This window comes from Balaenoptera ricei, chromosome 9 (assembly GCF_028023285.1).
Source record: "Balaenoptera ricei isolate mBalRic1 chromosome 9, mBalRic1.hap2, whole genome shotgun sequence".
In the NCBI taxonomy this organism is placed as follows: domain Eukaryota; kingdom Metazoa; phylum Chordata; class Mammalia; order Artiodactyla; family Balaenopteridae; genus Balaenoptera; species Balaenoptera ricei.
This window is the reverse complement of record NC_082647.1, coordinates 44,792,613-44,811,035: the sequence shown is the minus strand read 5'-3', so window position 1 is coordinate 44,811,035 and position 18,423 is coordinate 44,792,613. Positions and strand designations below refer to the sequence as shown.

The following is an 18,423-nucleotide window of genomic DNA, read 5'->3' as shown; positions in this document are numbered from 1 at the left end:
AATGCTTAAGTTCGAGATTATTATTCCCATTTTATAGATAAGACAGAGTGATTAATTTAAAAAATTTTTCTCAACTTGTTAATGGTTTAGCTGGGAATTAAACTCAGGTGTTCTGGGATCCATAGATAATCTATTAATAATTTCTACTATTTCTACTACTACTTTTTTGGGGGGGTTGCAACAAGTCGTCTGGTTGCTTTGCATTATTTGCATTTTTTTCTGTTGTGTGTTTTGGTGCTGGATCTTTCTTGAGTATTGTTATTTGTCACATAAAATTCTAATGGAGATGCTTTGATATTTGGCAGAGCTATTTTTCCAACATTGAATTTTGGGACATATGGTTATAATTTCTTTACTATTGCAGTTTTACATAGTCTTAAGCCACAGTATCATTCAGTATGAATTCATTACTAAATTTTACAATTTTTAAAATCAAGGAAAAAGTTATTCATAAGGTTTGTAGATAATGTGCATTTAAAAATTATAGCTATACTGAGATTATGTGTTTTTAAAGTTTAAAATAAATTACACTTTTTAACTATAAAGTCACTTACAATTATTCCATATCTTTTAAACAGATACCAAGTACTTGCTTTTGCAACGGATGCAGATAAAAGACAAGAGACTGAACAGCAAAAACTTGGTTCTGGAAAAAGACTAGTTGTAAGGCCTTTTAAAAATATATGAAAATTTTAGTAATGTTATATCTAATTAAAGATGTTCGTGTAGAATAAGAATTCCTGGGAATAAAAATTTTAAAAACATATATTTTAGCCATTTCTCTTTTCTGTGTTAAAGTTATGTCAATGATCAAAGAATTTAGTTGGCTATTATTGAGCAATGGAGATACATGCCTAGTCATGGTCATAATATAGCAGATTATAGAGTTGTACCACTAGAATGATAGATATCCAGATGCAGTCACTTTTAACTGAAGTGATTATAAACTAACAAAATAAAAATAGAAAAATTAAAAATTCCTTTAATAGGCAAAAAAGTTGCTACTAGTAGGCATGTGATGAAATACATAAGTAAAAGATGAAAAAATTTTCACAGCCTACAAAGATAAAGTTAACTCAAAGACAAACGTGGACGTTTGATAACTTGAAAAAGTAGTTTGAAGAAAAATTGTTTGAATTTTATGGTTTCTGGTCTTACATTTAGGTCTTTAATCCACTCTGAGTATATTTTTCTATGAGGTGTGGCGAAATGTTCTAATCTTATTCTTTCACATGTAGCTGCTCAGTTTTCCCAGCACCACTTATTGAAGAGACTGTCTTTTCTCCATGGTATATTCTTGCCTCTTTTGTCATAGATTAATTGACCATAGGTGTGTGGGTTTATATCTGGGCTCTCTATTCTTTTCCATTGAACTATGTGTCTATTTTTGTGCCAGTACCATGCTGTTTTAATTACAACAGCTTTGTAGTGTAGTCTGAACTCAGGGACTTACTTCCAGCTTTGTTCTTTTTCTCAGGATTTCTTTGGCAATTCAGAGTCTTTTGTAGTTCCATATAAATTTTAGGATTATTTGTTCTAGTTCTGTGAAATATATCGTGGGCATTTTAATAGGGATTGCATTAAATCTGTAGATTGCTTTGGGTAGTATGGACATTTTAACAATATTAATTCTTCTAATCCAAGAACATAGGATATCTTTCCATTTCTTTGTATCATTTTCAAATTCCTTCATCGATGTTTTATAGTTTTTAGAGCATAGGTCTTTAACCTCCTTGGTTAAGTTTATTCCTAGGTATTTTATCTTCTTGATACGATTTTAAACAAGATTGTTTTCTTGCTTTCTCTTTCTGATAGTTCATTATTAGTTTATAGGAAAACAACAGATTGTCTATATTGATCTTGTATCCTGCAACTTTCTGAATTCATTTATTAGTTCCAATAGTTTTTTGGTGGAGACTTTAGGGTTTTCTATATATAAAATACCATGTCATCTGCAAAGAGTGATAGTTTTACTTCTTCCCTTTCAATTTGGATACATTTTATCTCTTTTTCTTGTTGGATTGCTGTGGCTAGGGCTTCCAATACTATGTTAAACAAGTGTGAGAGTGGGCATCCTTATCTTGTTCCTGATTTTAGCAGAAATGCTTTTGGTTTTTCATCATTGAGTATGATGTTAGCTGTGGGTTTGTCATAAATGGCCTTTATTTATTTATTTTTTTTGTGTGTGTGTTTGTTTGTTTATTTATTTATTTATGGCTGTGTTGGGTCTTCGTTTCTGTGTGAGGGCTTTCTCTAGTTGCGGCAAGCGGGGGCCGCTCTTCATCGTGGTGTGCAGGCCTCTCACTATCGCGGCCTCTCTTGTTGCAGAGCACAGGCTCCAAACGCGCAGGCTCAGTAATTGTGCCTCACAGGCCTAGCCGCTCCGCGGCATGTGGGATCTTCCCAGACCAGGGTTCGAACCCATGTCCCCTGCACTGGCAGGCAGATTCTCAACCACTGCGCCACCAGGGAAGCCCCATAAATGGCCTTTATTATGTTGAGATATGCTCTCTCTATACTATCTCTGATGAGAATTTTTATCATGAGTAGATGTGGAATTTTGCCAAATGCCTTTTCTGTGTCTATTGAGAGGATCATGTGACTTTTATCTTTCCTTTTGTTAATGTGGTGTATCACATTGATTGATTTGCAAATATTGAACCATCCTTGCATCCCTGGAATAAATCTAACTTGATCATGGTGTATGATTCTATTTATATGTTGTAGGATTCAGTTTGCTAATATTTCATTGAGGGTTTTTGCATCTATATTCATCAAAGGTATTAACCTGTAATTTTCCTTTTGTGTAGTGTTTTAGTCTGGTTTTGGTATCAAGGTAAAGGTGGCCTCATAGTATGAATTTGGGAGTTTACCATCCTCTTTAATTTCTTGGAAAAGTTTGAGAAAGATAGGTAGAAGTTCTTCTTTATATTTTTGGTAGAATTCCCCTGTGAACCTGTCTGGTCCTGGACTTTTGTTTGCTGGAAATTTTTTTAAAATAACAGATTCAATTTCACTACTAGCGATCCATTTATGCAGATTGTCTATTTCTTCCTGATTCAATCTTGTCAGGTTGTATGTTTCTAGAAATCTGTCCATTTCTTCTAGGTTGTCCAATTTGTTGGCATGTAGCTGTAGTATTCTCTTATGATTTTTTGTATCTTGTGGTAGTGGTTGTTATTTCTCCTCTTTCATTTCTTATTTTGTTTATTTGGGTCCTCTTTTCTTCTTGGTGAGCCTGGCTAAAGGTTTATCAATTTTGCTTATCTTTTCAAAAAACTAGCTCTTGCTTTCTTTGATCTTCTCTCTTATATTTTTTGTCTCTATTTTATTTATTTCCTCTCTGATCTTTATTGTTTCCTTCCTTATGCTGACTCTGGGCTTTGTTTGTTCTTCTTTTTCTAATTGCTTTAGATGGTAGGTTAGGTTGTTTATTTGAGATTTTTCTTGTTTCTTGAGGTGGGCCTGTGTCTATAAACTTCCCTCTCAGAATGGCTTTTGCTGCATTGCATAGATTTTGGAAAGTTGTGTTTCCATTTTCATTTGTTTTGAGGTATTTTCTGATTTCCTCTTTGATTTCCTCATTGACCAATTGGTTTTTTAGTAGCATGTTGTTTAAATTCCACATGTTTGTGCTTTTCCCATTTTTCTTTCGGTAATTGATTTCTAGTTTCATACTATCGTGTTTGGAAAAAATGCTTGGTATAATTCCTATCCTCTTAAATTTGCTGATACTTGTTTTGTGGCCCAGCATGTGATCTGTTCTGGAGACTGTTCCATGTACACTTGAAAAGAATGTGTATTCTGCTGGTTTTGGATGGAATGCCCTGTAGATATTTATTAAGTCCAATTGGTTTATTGTGTCATTTAAGACCACTGTTGTGTTACTGATTTTCTGTCTTGATGATCTGTCCATTGATGTAAGTGGGGTGTTAAAGTCTTCTACTATTATTGTATTCTTGTCAATTTTCCCCTTTATGTCTGTTACTATTTGCTTTATATATTTAGGTGCTCCTGTACTGGGTGCATATATGTTAATGATTGTAATATCCGCTTCTTGTATTGATCCTTTTATAAGGATACAGTGATATTATTATATGATATCATGTATTATATTATTATGATATTATAATGATATAATGCACTTCTTTGTCTTTTGTTATAGACTTTGTTTTAAAGTCCATTTTGTCTGATATGAGTGTTGCTATCCTTGCTGTCTTGTTGTTTCTGTTTGCATGAATGAAATATCTTTCTCCATCTCCTCACTTTTAGTCTGTGTGTGTCTTTGGCTCTGAAGTGAGTCTCTTGTAAGCAGCATATAGATGGGTCTTGTTTTTTTAATCCAATCAGACACCCTATGTCTTAAAAAATTTTTTTTATTGAGGTATAGTTGATTTACACCCTATGTCTTTTGATTGGAGCATTTAGTCTACTGATATTTTAAAAAATATTGATAGGTATGTACTTATTGCCATTTTATTACTTGTTTTCCAGTTGTTTTTGTAGTTCTTCTCTGTTCATTTCTTCTTCTTGTTGTTTCTTCTCTGTGGTTTGATGATTTTCTTTAGTGGTATGCTTGTGTTCCTTTCTCTCTAATTTTTGTGTTATCTGTTGTAGGTTTTTGATTTGTGGTTACCATGGGTTTCATATATGTTGACCTACAACTGTATCTACTTGTTTTAAACTGGTGGTCATTTAAGTTCAAACACATTCTAAAGACCTACATTTTTTACTCCCCTCCCCCCATATTTTGTGTTTTTGATGTTATATTTTATGTCCTCATGTTTATCCCTTAACTGTTTATTATAGTTATAGTTGCTTTTATAATTTTTTTGCCTTTTAATCTTCATAGTAGCTTATTTAAGTGGTTGATCCTCAGCCCTTACTATATATTTGTCTTTCCTAGTGGGATTTTCCCTTTCCTATAGATTTTTACTTCTTTCCCACTTAGAGAAGATGTTTTAGCCTTTCTTTTAGGGTAGATTTAGTATTGATTGATGAATGTTTTTAATTTTTGCTTGTCTGAGAAGTTCTTTATCTCCCTTTCAATTATAACTGATAATCTTGCTTGGTGGAGTATCCTAGGTTGCAGGTTTTCCCCCTTTCAGCACTTTGAGTATATCATGCCACTTCCTTCTGGCCTGCAAAGTTTCTGCAGAAAAATCAGCTAGTAGTCTTATGGGGGTTCCCTTGTGTATAACTCTTTGTTTTTCTCTTGCTGCCCCTAGAACTCTGTCTTTATCTTTAATTTTTGCCAGTTTAATTATGATATGTCTTGATGTGGATCTGTTTGAATTCATCTTCTTTGGGACCCTTTGTGTTTCCTGTATCTGTATATCCATTTCCTTCTTTAGGTTTGGGAAATTTTCAGCCATAATTTCATCCAATACCTTTTTAACCCCTTTCTCTCTCTTCTCCTTCTGGGACCCCTGCGAATGTTGGTACATTTGATGTTATCTCTTAAACTGTTCTCATTTTTAAAATTTGTTTTTATTTTTGCTGTTCTGATTTGGTGACTTCCATTATTCTATCTTCCAGATCACTTATGTGTTCTTCTGTACCACCTAGTCTGCTATTTATTCCTTCTAGTGTGTTTTTCATTTAAGCTATTGTATTCTTCAGTCTGACTGGTTTTTAAAAAATATTTTCCAGTTTCTTGTTAAAATTCTCACTTTGTTCATCTATTCTTTTCCCTAATTCAATTAGTAGTCTTATTACTAATGCTTTGAATTCTTTATCTGGTGAATTGTTTATTTTTGTTTCATTTTTTGGTTTTTTTAGGTGTTTTCTCTTGCTCTTTCTATTGAGACCAATTCCTCTGTCTTCTCATTTTGCTTAACTTTCTTTCTTTCTATGAAATTAGGTGAAACAGTTATCTAATTCAGTGCCCTTATGCGGGAGCATCCTTGTATAGTTTGTATGTGCCCAGTGGTTTTGATGGGAGAGCTGGATTTGATGTGAACATAAGTCACATCTTTCCACAGGGTGTGCTGGCAGCTATTACCTTGGTAGGAAGTGGGCTGGAGAAGGAGGGCTAGGGACAGAGCCAGGTGTGAGCCAAGGATTCCCCTCTCTTCAGTGGCCATCACTACCCTATCAAAGGTGGGGTCAGGTTCCAAGTTGCTGGAGCAGAAGCCCTGAGGGTAGAGTCTTTCTGGCTCTGTTCCCTTTAAGTGTGAGCCCTCCCCATTTCCAGCACTGGCACCCTTGTCCCAGAGGGGAGCAGTGCTGGAGTAGGAGGGCCTGTGCAGGCTCTTGGTGTTTGAATGGGTATAGGCTGTGGTGGTCCAGCCATAGACAGAGGTTAGGCTTCTTCTGATGTGCTGCCTGTGCTGCCCCCTCCCTGGTTAGACAATGCTTTTGGTCTTAGCTGCCTCTGTGTCTCACTGCTGAGTTCTTTCCTCAGTCATGGCAGCCCTCACTCCAGTGTGGAGCTGCAATGTGAAGTAAGCAGGGCTGGAGCATTCAGTCTGCTCAGGCTGGGGCACTCACGAGGCGGTTGCAGGAAACCAGTCAGCCACCCATGCAGTTCTGATCTGCACTTTCCACCCTGTTTTGGGAGTGAACAAGCATGTGTGCACTCCTTCTGAGTTGGATCTGGGGTTCCCCCAACCTTCCTATTAGTCCCACCTGCCCTCCAACTAGCCAAGGGGGTTTGTCTTCTCTGTGCAGGACCCCAGAGCTAGGGTGCCCAACATGTAGTTCAAATTGCTAACTCCCCAGGGAGGATCTCTGCCTGTGAAATCTCCCTTTTCCTCTGAGTCCTGTCCCTCACACAGGTCCTGACCTGATCGCTTCTCTTCCCTTTCTACCTGATTATGTGTGGATCTCTCTTCCAGCCTTGGTTGTACAGGAGTCTTTCTGCCAGTTTCCAGTTAATTTTAGGTGAGAATTGTTCCACATATGGATGTATTTTTGATGTGTTTGATGCAGGAGGTGAGTTCTACATCCTCTGACTCTGCCATCTTGATTTCTTCCTCCAAGAGCAGAGGTCTCCTCTGTCTTCTTGCTTGCATTGTTCCCATGAGAAATCTTTCATCTTATCTTTGTTCCTTTGTACATAATGTCTTTTTTCTCTGGATGTTTTTCAGATTTTCTCTTATCACCTGTTTTGAGCAATTAGATTATGATGTGTTTTGTGTAGTTTTCCTTTCTTTCATTCCTTTTTTGATGCTTAAGATTTGCTGAACTTCATGTATAGTGAATTTATAGGTTTCATGAAATTTAGAAAATTTTTAGCTATTAATTCTTCATATATATTTTTCTGTTCTCCATCTTTTCTCCTCTCCTCTCAATTACACATACATTTAGGCTACTTGAAGTTACCCTACAGGTCACAGATTTTCTTTTTCTTTTCAAAAATTCTTTTTTCTATTTCATTTTGGATAATTTCTACTGCTATGTTTTCAAGGTCACTAATATTCTTTCTACAGTGTCTAATCTGGTATTAGTTCCCATCTGGTATAGCTTCTATCTCTACAAGTTCAATTCAGGTGATTTAAAAAATATCTTCCATGTATCTACTTAACTTTTTGAAGAATATAGTTATAATAATTGTTTTAATGTCCTTGTTTTCTAATTCTAACATCTGTATCAATTTTTTTTTTGATGTCTGATCTTATTTATTTGTTACTCTTAGAACATCTCATTTTTGACTGGACTCAGACTTAGAAGTAGAAGCTCTCAGAGAGGACAGCCTCCAGCTCTTGGCAATCTGTTCCTGGCATTTTTCTTTGGCCTCCTTCATTCTCCTGGCCAAAAGTTTAGCATATTCTGCAGCCTCTTCCTTATTTTTCGTAGTACGCTGTTTCTTCAGAGCAATACACCGACGTTTGTCTTGCAGAACACGTGGAGTAACAAGATGCTGAATCTTGGGTGCTTTGGTCCTAGGTTTCTTACCTTCTTTGTTTAGGGGCTTTCTCACAACATACTGGTGGACATCATCTTCTTTAGAGAGATTGAAAAGTTTGCGGATGCTGCTAGCTCTTTGGGGCCCCAGGCAACGAGGCACACTAGTATAGTGAATCCAGGAATATCCTTCTCCCCTTTTTTTTCGATGGCCAAATTGAGAACGCTCAGATTGGCATCTACAATGCAACGCCGTACAGATTTGCCCTTTCTTTCTCCAGTCCTCCTTGGTCTGTAACAAGAATGCCCCTTACTCAGTAGCAGGCGGACTTGGCCATGGGTCAAGACACCCTGTTTCATGGGGAAACCCTGTTTGTCATTTCCACCACTGATTCGGACCACATAACCCTTCCATTCTTCACCCAGAGCGTCAGCAGCAACTTTCATGGCCATACGCTTCTCATAAAAGGTATGAAGTTTTCGTTCATCATCCACTTCAATGAGTTTCTGGCAGCCAGTGGCCGGGAAAGAGATGTTCAGCTTCATTCTGAAGTGGCCAGCCGCCTCTGAGGCGCCGCAAAAAGAGTCTGTATCAATTTTGAGTGAATTTCAGTTTATTTATTTATCTCCACATCATGGATCACACTTTCCTGTTTCTTTACATGCTTGGTAATTTTTTATTGGATGCCCAGATATAGTCAATTTTACTTTGTTGGGTGCTAGATATTTTTGTGTTTCTATAAATCTTCTTGAGCTTAGACCTGGGAGACAGTTAAGTTAGTTGGAAACAGTTTGATCTTTTTGGGTCTTGCTTTTAAGTCTTGTTAGGTGGGACCAGAGAAGTGCTCATTCTGGGGCTACTTATTCCCTACTCCTGAGGTAATACCCTTTGAGTGCTCTGTCCAGCTCCCTTTGAATTATGAGGTGTTCCAGTCTGGCTGGCGGGCACTGGCAGTATTCCAGGCCCTTTGTGAATGCTGGGCACTGTTACCGCTAATCCTTTTGGGTGGTTCTTTCCCTGGCTTTGAGTAGTTTTCTACATGAATGTACTGATAAGTACTCAGCTGAATACTTGAGAGGATTCTTTACAGATCTCAGAGTTCTGTCCCTTTGCTGCTCTCTTTCTTTGTCATGCTGTCTTATGAACTCTAGCTGCCTTGGTTTCTCTGAACTCTTAGCATCCATCTCCTCAACTCGGTGTCTGTTGGGCTTTGCCTGGGTTGTTTCTCCCTGTGCCATGGCCTGAAAACTCTCTCATGGCTGGAGCAATTTTACCACTCACCTCATTTATTTTATGTTTTTAAGGGGATTGCTGTCCTTTGTTTTCTGATATCCAGTGCCTTGCAAATGGTTGTTTCATACATTTTGCCCGTGTTGTGGTTGTTTCAGATGGATGGAAGATTTTTTTCCTATTACTCTATCATGGCTGGAAATGGAAGAAGTTTTAAATGATTGTTCTTAGTAAACTTCTGTGCATTTTGAGACTCATTAATTTAGAATGTGGTATATTTCCCTAAGGGGAGGTTACAAAGAGTGGCACTCAGTACCTAGTGAACTGAAAGTATTTAGTGGCAGGATCTTGGCCTGTGGCCTCAGAAACTTTGCCTATCCACTCTGAATGAATCGTCATCTCTCAGAGTCAGGGACACATCAGCCTGAGTTACAAGCACTGAAAAGTAATGCTAGAATGCTAACCTATTATATTGTAATGAGAAATGTTAACTGTCTTAGGACTGATGTTCATGTCTTGTGTCCAGTAGAATCTTTTCATAGTTCACTTGAACTAAGTGGTAATTGAATGATTTCTTGGTGTTGAATCTGAATTTAGATGAAGATAATCTGATGCATCTACCTATATTTACTATGCTATCTCCCTATTCCACATTGTTCTTATATACACACTGATTATATTTGCCTCTCTGGCTAGCCCCATTTGGATTTCATACCTTCTTCAGTATTTTAATCCTAAAGTAGACAGATTAATACCTAAATCATTTCTGGATGGCATGAAATTTATATATATATATATATATTTAAAAAAATTTTATTTTTTGGCTGCTTTGGGTCTTCGTTGCTGCGCGTGGGCTTTCTCTAGTTGTGGCAAGTGGGGGCTACTCTTCGTTGCGGTGCATGGGCTTCTCATTGCAGTGGCTTCTCTTGTTGTGCAGCATGGGCTCTAGGTGCGCAGGCTTCAGTAGTTGCAGCATGCGGGCTCAGTAGTTGCGGCACGTGGGCCCTAGAGCGCGTGGGCTTCGGTAGTTGCAGCACACAGGCTCAGTAGTTGTGGTGCGTGGGCTTAGTTGCTCTGCAACATGTGGGATCTTCCCGGACCATGGATCAAAACTGTGTCCCCTGCATTGGCAGGTGGATTCTTAACCACTGAGCCACCAGGGAAGTCCATATCTATCTATCTATCTATATATATATATCTACCTATCTTTAATGTGACTTTTCATATCTCTTCTTTGAACTTTTATTTGCTGATTCTTGCCTCAAAGCCTAACTTTGAGGGCAATCTTACTTCCTCTTTATCCACGTACTTTTGTGCATTCCATCTCACATTGCGTTTCCCTGATGATTAGTGGTGGTGAGCATTTTTTAATATACCTGTTGGCCGTTTGTATGTCTTATTTTGAGAAATGTCTATTTAGGTCTTTTGCCCATTTTAAAATCAGATATTTGTTTTCTTGCTATTGGGCTGTCTGAGTTTCTTATATATTTTTGTATATTAACTCCTTATTGGCTATATGGATATATTTTTTTCCATTTCATAGATTGTCTCTTCACACAATTGATTGTTTCCTTTGCTGTGCAGAGCTTTAAAAAATATTTTTTTATTGAATAAAAGACTTTAAATTCTATAATGCTTTACAATTTTCAAAAGTTTCACACACATGATTTCATATAATCCCATACTAACCTTTTTTTTTTTTCCCTGCAGAAGCTTTTTAATTTGATGAAATCCCTTTTGTCTATTTTAATATTGTTGCCTGTGCTTTTGAGGTCATATCCAAAAAAATCATTGAGCTTTTCCCTATGTTTTCTTCCAATAATTTTGCAGTTTCAGTTCTTATGTTTAAGTCTTTAGTCCATTTTGAATTGATTTTTGCATATGGTATGAGATAGGGGTTCATTTTCATTTCTCTGCATGTGGATACCAAGTTTTCCCAATACCATTTTTTGAAGAGACTGTACCATCTTGCATTGTGTGTTCTTGGTACCTTTGTCAAAGATGAGTTGACTATAACTGCAGAGTTTTATTTCTTGGCTCCCTATTCTGTTCCATTGGTCTAGATGTTTGTTTTTTATGCCAGTTCCATGCTGTTTTGATTAGTATAGTTTTGTAGTATATTTTGAAATCAGGTAGTATGATGCTTCCAGCTTTGTTCTTTTTGCTCAACATTGGTTCGGCTATTGGGAGTCTTGTGGGTTCATATGAATTTACACATTTTTTTTTCTATTTCTGTGAAAAATGTCATTGGAATTTTGATAGAGATTTGAATCTGTAGATCACCTTGGGTAGTAGGGACATTTTAATAATATTAATTCTTCTAATCCATGAATGTGGAATATCTTTCTATTTATTTGTGCTCTTCAATTTCTTTCATCAATGTTTTATAGTTTTTGATGCACAGATCTTCACCTCCTTGATTAAACTTATATGAGTGTTTTTGAACTGCTGAATAGCTAATATCATTTGGTAAAAGATGGGGCAAAAACTATTAGAGTCTACAAAATATCAGAAATATGGCCATAGGAAAAAAAAAGTGAATGAAGATTAGCCAATCCTTTTTTTTTTAATTTTTAAAAAAATTTATTTATTTTGTTTATTTATTTTTGGCTCTGTTGTGTCTTCGTTGCTGCATGCGGGCTTTTTGTAGTTGCGGTGAGCGGGGGCTACTCTTCGTTGAAGTGCACAGGCTTCTCATTGTGGTGGCTTCTTTTGTTGCAGAGCACAGGCTCTAGGCACACGGGCTTCAGTATTTGTGGTACACGGGTTCAGTAGTTGTGGCTCATGGGCTCTAGAGCGTAGGCTCAGTAGTTGTGGTGCACGGGCTTAGTTGCTCCATGGCGTGTGGTATCTTCCTGGACCAGGACTTGAACCCGTGTCCTCTGCATTGGTAGGCGGATTCTTAACCACTGCGCCATCAAGGAAGCCCAAGGTTAGCCAATCTTTATGCCTGCGTTGTTGTAAAGCATTTCTTAATTGTATTGATATGACAGTGACTAAAATGTTCTGTTTTTAGCAACTAAATTGATCATAAGTTTTCCTTTGCAGGTGGATTGGACTCTAAATATTGGAGAGCAAGCCCTTGATATATGTATTGTCTCTTTCAATCAGTCAGCATCTTCTGTTTTTGTTCTTGGTGAGAGAAACTTTTTTTGCCTTAAGGATAATGGACAAATTCGATTTATGAAGAAACTTGATTGTAGCCCAAGTTGTTTTCTCCCATATTGCTCAGGTGAGTAGAAAGATTTTCTTTTATCTCTTCCATATGTCATGACTATATTTTATACACCAAAAAAAGCCCAAATCACTCACATATATTTTAAACATTTAGGAAAATAGTTTTATATGGAACATGTAATGGAAATTTTAACTTTTAAAATTTGAATAGAAGTGTGATATAAAGCACACATTTGGTTTTGTCAGTTATTTTACTTCATACAAAATGACTTGTAGAATTGGCCTCAGGTATGCATTAATGCTTTCCAAGATGTGGCTGTTCAAGATGCTTCTAAGAGAACATCAGACTCTTTTACAGGCAGAATGGAGCATAGTAATGCCTAATAGGATTATTTGTCTGTAGTGAATGTCTAGTAAATATTACCTTAAACGTGTTAAATATTAATCAAATTCATGCTTTCTAGATAAAATGCAAAAATGTTGGCCACTATCTAGTTACAGTTTTTGTAGTTATATAAGTAGTTTTTATATACTTATAAAATGATTTTTTTCTTTTTGATATTGGTAGCTTGTAGTTGAAAAATAATGTTTTATTACTTAAAATCTTTATGCATTGTCAAGACATTAGAATTAATTTGTATCATAAATCCTCTAAAAGGGATATAATATACTGTTGGAAATGATTGTTTTCTTATTATCCTCTTTTTCTATCTTCAACCCATAGTTTCTGAAGGAACAATAAATACGTTGATTGGAAACCATAGTAACATGTTGCATGTTTATCAGGATGTGACATTGAAGTGGGCCACTCAACTTCCCCACATTCCTGTAGCAGTAAGAGTGGGCTGTTTACAGTAAGTGGTTTAATTGAACAGTTTTTTAAAAGGAGTATCTTAAGGAATTCACTAGAAGTTGTATGGCAAATGATTTTACTAAAAAATGACAAGTGACATTGAATGTCTGCAATGGAGATAATTTAAAATATAAATTTTATTGGTAAAGAAGGATATTAAAAACCCTTAATTAGCACCGTTAATCGTTTTTATCTAGTATCTCTAACAAGATATTCTTTATAAATTCAAGATTTCAAGAAAATAGTTTACCTGATAGATTATTTTCTTTAAAATGAAAAGAATTTCTTCAAGCACTTAATGGATCCCATTTAGAGATCACTTATTGTTGACTGTGAGAATGTTACACTTCAAAATTTGTTTCAGAACTTATTATGTCAAACGGTGCAGAATTGCTAATGATTATGTGTTCAGGACAGTTTAGATTTTAAATAGAGCCTTTTTGCATTTAAATGAAAGACAAAATTCGTGTGTTAACATTAACTTTACAAAATTTATCAAAAACGAGAGAAATAGATATCTAACTGTGTAATTTTTCTAGTTTGTCAGTATATGAGGCAAGATCTTGACAAACTCTTTAGCATCTCAAATTATGTTTAGGAATTGAAAATCTCAATAAATGTATAGAAACACAACTTTCTATAAAGCTTCATGTTTCCCAGATCTATTCAATTCTGCTTATTTAGATCATTTTATTGAACATTTAAAAACCGTATGTAGAATTTTTCAGTGATGCCTATAGTATCTGATCAATGTGGCTAATCCCCGCAATTTAAGAGGTTGAATGTGGAATATTATTGTTGAGGCTCAATGAAAGGCATTCATATTTGCATTAATGGTTAATCTGAAGCTTAGATGTTGGAAAAATGAAAACAATGTTTTGAAAACATTGAATATTTTAAAAAGAAACTGCTTTTCATATTTATGAGAAAATACTATAATTATAATACTATAATTATAGTTTCTGTGCACTTAACACAAATTACAGTTATTTTGTATCTGAAGAAAAATTTAAAATTTTGAGTTAGCTTTTGCAAAGTCCACCAGATGGTCTTTTAAGTTCAACCAAACACTCAGACTCACCAGACATTTTATATCAGATTTACTTATAAGGATTTAGAACAGGAAAAATATCTTGCCAGCAGGACAACATCAAGTAATTCTCTTTTGGGAGAGTAATTCTTGCAGCGGTCCATATATCCATCCAAGAGCTGTTCTCTTTGGCCCCCCAAGTGACAGCTTAGGTGCAAGAAGACAGCTTCACACTGGTGGGTATGCAGCCCATCTTGGCTTAGAGTCTCCATGCCCCTCAGGAGCCAGTATCTTTAAATACTAAAAAGTCATTGTGGTTTTTGTATGTATGTGGGGCATGGGAGAGTGATAGAAAGAACTTATTGAGATCATTTAGTTGAAATACTTATATTACAGGTATATTATTTACAAGGGATATGTCTATTTTAAGAGTCACCATACTCATTGAGAAGCTCAGAGATATGGGTTGCCAGCAGATATTTATGGTTAATTTATAGTTTCTGGTCCAGATGCAACTTACAAGTCAAGGGACAAATAGTAACTGAAAGTACCTTGAATAAAAAGTCAAATTTCTATATAGTGTGCAGCAAGATGCTTATATTCAAAATTAGCCTGACACACCTAAATTTAGGTACTTGTAAATGAAACTTCCTATTTCTCATAAAGATCATAATTATAAATAAGTGCAAATATTACCATTAATGATTTCCACGGTTAATATATAGCAATAATTTCTAATTATTCATTGGAAGATTTTTCTTATTTTTATGCACTTTAACATAAAAATATAGGATTAGAGTGTTTGAAAGAATTTCACTGTAACTTTTAGTAGAATCAAAAAAATTTATTACTGACTTAACTATAACATATTTGTATTGAGAAGTTATTATTTGAAGTTAGAGCACTGAAATAATGTCACTTCTGCTTTTTATTACCTTTAGGGTTAAACTTTTTTGGTAGAAGCTTCCTTGGCTGCATGTGTTTATTTGTAAAGGAAATTGCTGCTATTTTAATATGTTTCTTTTCAATGAATAAGAAATATTGGATTTGGATCAAGTTGGTGCAATTATACTTAATAGCAGCATTTTCTTCAGAAACTACGATGCTTTATTTCCTCCCACTCTCTCCTAGTTGGCAGTCCTAGTCCTCTCTACCTTGTTTATTATAAACCAGTTTTAAATCTGTCTGGGTTTCCTTCTTTCTTTTCAGAGTAAATGGCATTCTTGATTAGAATTTTTTTAGTCTAATTATTTTAATTTTTGTGTGTTAGACTATAGGAATGTGAAATAAATATGCAGTTTACAGAATCAGAAGAGCCCGAATGTGATAATGTTCTTTAAATTCTTAGCTATTACTGTTTTCCTCTCATTGCACAAAGTAGCTATGGAAGCCTGGCGGAGTATCTTACCTCTGCTATAGTCAGTTTCCCAAACGGCAAATAAAGATCATTGTTTATCGGTAACGTTATTCTCTCTAGAGATATGAAATATACCTAAAAGTAGAAGTCTATTTGAATGGACATTCAAAGTGATGGGAGCCTTTCCAAACTTTAGCTGGCAGCCACAGCCATTGTGCTTTAAAATCTTGTTACAGCTCATTTTTTAGTATAAACAATTTGGTCTAGGACTACGGTGTTTTTCTTCCTAGGCTATATTCACTATAGTAACTTTTTATAACTGTCAGTATTTAACATTTTATTCTTTAGTCTTCGTTGATATAGTATTCTTGACCAGAATGTTTTCCCCGTTTCTTCTCTGGATTTTCAGATTTCTTCTATCTTCGAGTCCTAACAAGTCACATAAATAAGCCTTCCCTCCTACCCTGATCTCCTTCTTTGAATTTCTATAATATTTATAGTATGTTGGTGACTGTTCTTTGCTTTTTCTAACTCCCCAATGTGATCATACACTGTTTTAATGTAAGGACCTGTTCTACTTTTGCATATCACATTGAATAATCAGTCAGAAAGCTGAACATATGGTATATGCTCGGTAGATACATGAAAATCATTGTGGTTTGTGTGTGTCAGGGTGAGGGGTGGCTAGAAAGACCTCATAAGAGCTTTTAAAGTTTTTTTTAAATATGAAAAAATTGAGACTCATAGATGGAAGGATATTGTTTCTTTGATATTTATTAGGAGAGTTTTTAAATTTCAAAGTGACTTTTTCTTTCGTTTTAGTTTAACGTTTGCTGTTAATTTGTCTTTTTTTTCCTTTGTGCTTTGTAGAAAGAGAATGTTGGCCTATATATACACTTTCTGCTATGTTATATTTTTAAGGATTTCCTTTGTGGCTTAATATTCCACATAATATTTGTAAATATTCTTGGAAGTAGGGTAGAGCATAAATTATGATTTTCAGAGCTTGTGCATTCTTACTGATATTTTCCTCTGTTAATCTATTAATCAGCAGTGGAATGCTTGTCTTTCATTACTATATTTTTCTGTCAATTTTTTGTTTTTGATTTATATATTCTAGTTCTATGTATTCAACTTATGTTTATGATAGTTATTTTATTTTATTTTTTTGGTTAGTTTAAAAAATTTTGCCAGTATAAAGTGACCTTTTTTTGTGCTTTCATTTAATGTTTTCTTGCTTCTTTGTTTTGTTTTGTTTGCTTTGAGTTCACTTTATTAATTATTGGTATGCTATTGTCTATGCTTTTTTAACCTGTAACTTTATTTTGGGTGTATTTCTTATAAAAAGAATTTGATTGGATTTTTCAACCCATTTTGGAGACCCATTTAAAATTGTTACATTCGATGTATTTTGTCAATTTTCAGCTTCTATGATATTCTCTACTTTTTATACTATTTTCTTTGGTTTCCATTTCTTGTATGTGAGTTGTGGTTTCATTGCACTTGGAATTCTTTCATGTATTAGATGTTACATACACATACATATCTCTTTTCTTTATTTTACCATAAAATATAACACCCTATACCATTCTGGGGAACATTAAATCAGCCTACTGAGGGAAGAAGCACAATTAATAAGTTAAAAAATTATAATTCATGATATAAAAAGATTCACAATCTTTAACAGATATAGAAAAATACATTAAAATCACTGTATGATCGTATTGCCTAGATAAAAAGTGAATGCAAATTTTAAAAACATTCTTGAAAAGAGCATTAGTTTACAATAATAATTTATAGCTGATAAAAATACATGACAGAAAAATATTGTACAATGATAAATTTTTATCATACTGCTGTGGGCCTGGGTTTGATCCCTGGTGGGGGAACTAAGATCCTCTAAGCCACATGGCATGGCTGGAAAAAAAAAAGGTAAAACTCAAGCATTATTTAAAGTTACCTCAATCTTACCATCCAGAATTGACATTTGTTAGCACCTGTTAAACATCAAGCCTGATATTTTTGTCTACAGATATGCCAATTAGGCATAGGATAAAATTTACAAAGCAGAATCATATGTTTTTTATATATAAGTTTATTTTATGTTCTAAGAGAAAAAAGAAATAGATAAAATGGAAGGAATAAATGAATTTTACATAGATATTAATTCACAACAATGTATTTCAGTTTCTAAAAGACCCCTCTAAGTATAGAAAAAAAGTAAAAGGTTGATATTTTCAATTTTTTAAAGTGGTATTTCAACTTTTGGCAGTGTCTGTTGACTCCTGTTATAAAAGATAAGGAAAGCAGCAACTTATGCTTTCTTCTTCCTCTCTTCTTACCAAGTTCTGACATTGTTGGTATCTTACTATTATTTATTTTGTCAAAGTTTAAAACATTTACATACATTTTAGTAATCACTATTTTTAGTCCTTTATTCTATCCTCTCAAAGCTCACTGCCAATTCTTTTACCGTTCCTGAATTATCTTGATTTACTTCTTGGTTAGTTGAATTCAATCATCCAGTAGATTTGAGGAAAGCCTTATAAGTCTTCTTGCAATCTTGAGAATTGTTTATTGCTTTTATACATGAAGGTTATCTTAGCTTCCCCCAGAATTTTGGAACCTCCATTTGGTGTTGATAGTGACTGTGGTAAAGTCTGAGGCTGGCTGAACTTTTCTTAAAACTTCTTATTGAATGAATTGCTTTTTCTTCCTGGATGCTCATATCTGACTTATTTTTTAAATCCTTAAAAGACTGTAAATTCACTAGCATCATCATCAATTGATTAATTTTGTATGTATCAGTTTGTTCTAGAACAAGGCAAGATTTGATAGATTCAAGTTTTTGTTCATATCAGAAAAATTTTCTTCCATAATACCTTTGAATATTGGTTCTGGTCTACCAGTTCAGTTTTCTTAATCAA

General features: G+C 34.8%; 1 protein-coding gene and 1 pseudogene across 9 annotated transcripts in view; one reads left to right on the top strand and one right to left on the bottom strand.

Moving 5' to 3' along the window:
- The window catches only part of BBS9 (Bardet-Biedl syndrome 9), a 713,234-nt gene that overhangs the window by 112,487 nt on the left and 582,324 nt on the right, over positions 1 to 18,423 (top strand). For all 9 annotated transcript variants that reach the window (XR_009504851.1, XR_009504850.1, XR_009504853.1 and 6 more), the window contains exons 7-9: positions 579 to 663; positions 12,128 to 12,311; positions 12,981 to 13,110. Coding sequence is in view for 3 of the 9 variants with exons in the window: in XM_059932716.1 (XP_059788699.1) it covers positions 579 to 663; positions 12,128 to 12,311; positions 12,981 to 13,110 (399 nt within the window). In the remaining 6 variants the exon portion in view is untranslated. The remainder of the gene's footprint in view (positions 1 to 578; positions 664 to 12,127; positions 12,312 to 12,980; positions 13,111 to 18,423) is intronic.
- Positions 7,603 to 8,394, bottom strand: LOC132371463 (small ribosomal subunit protein eS6-like; annotated as a pseudogene).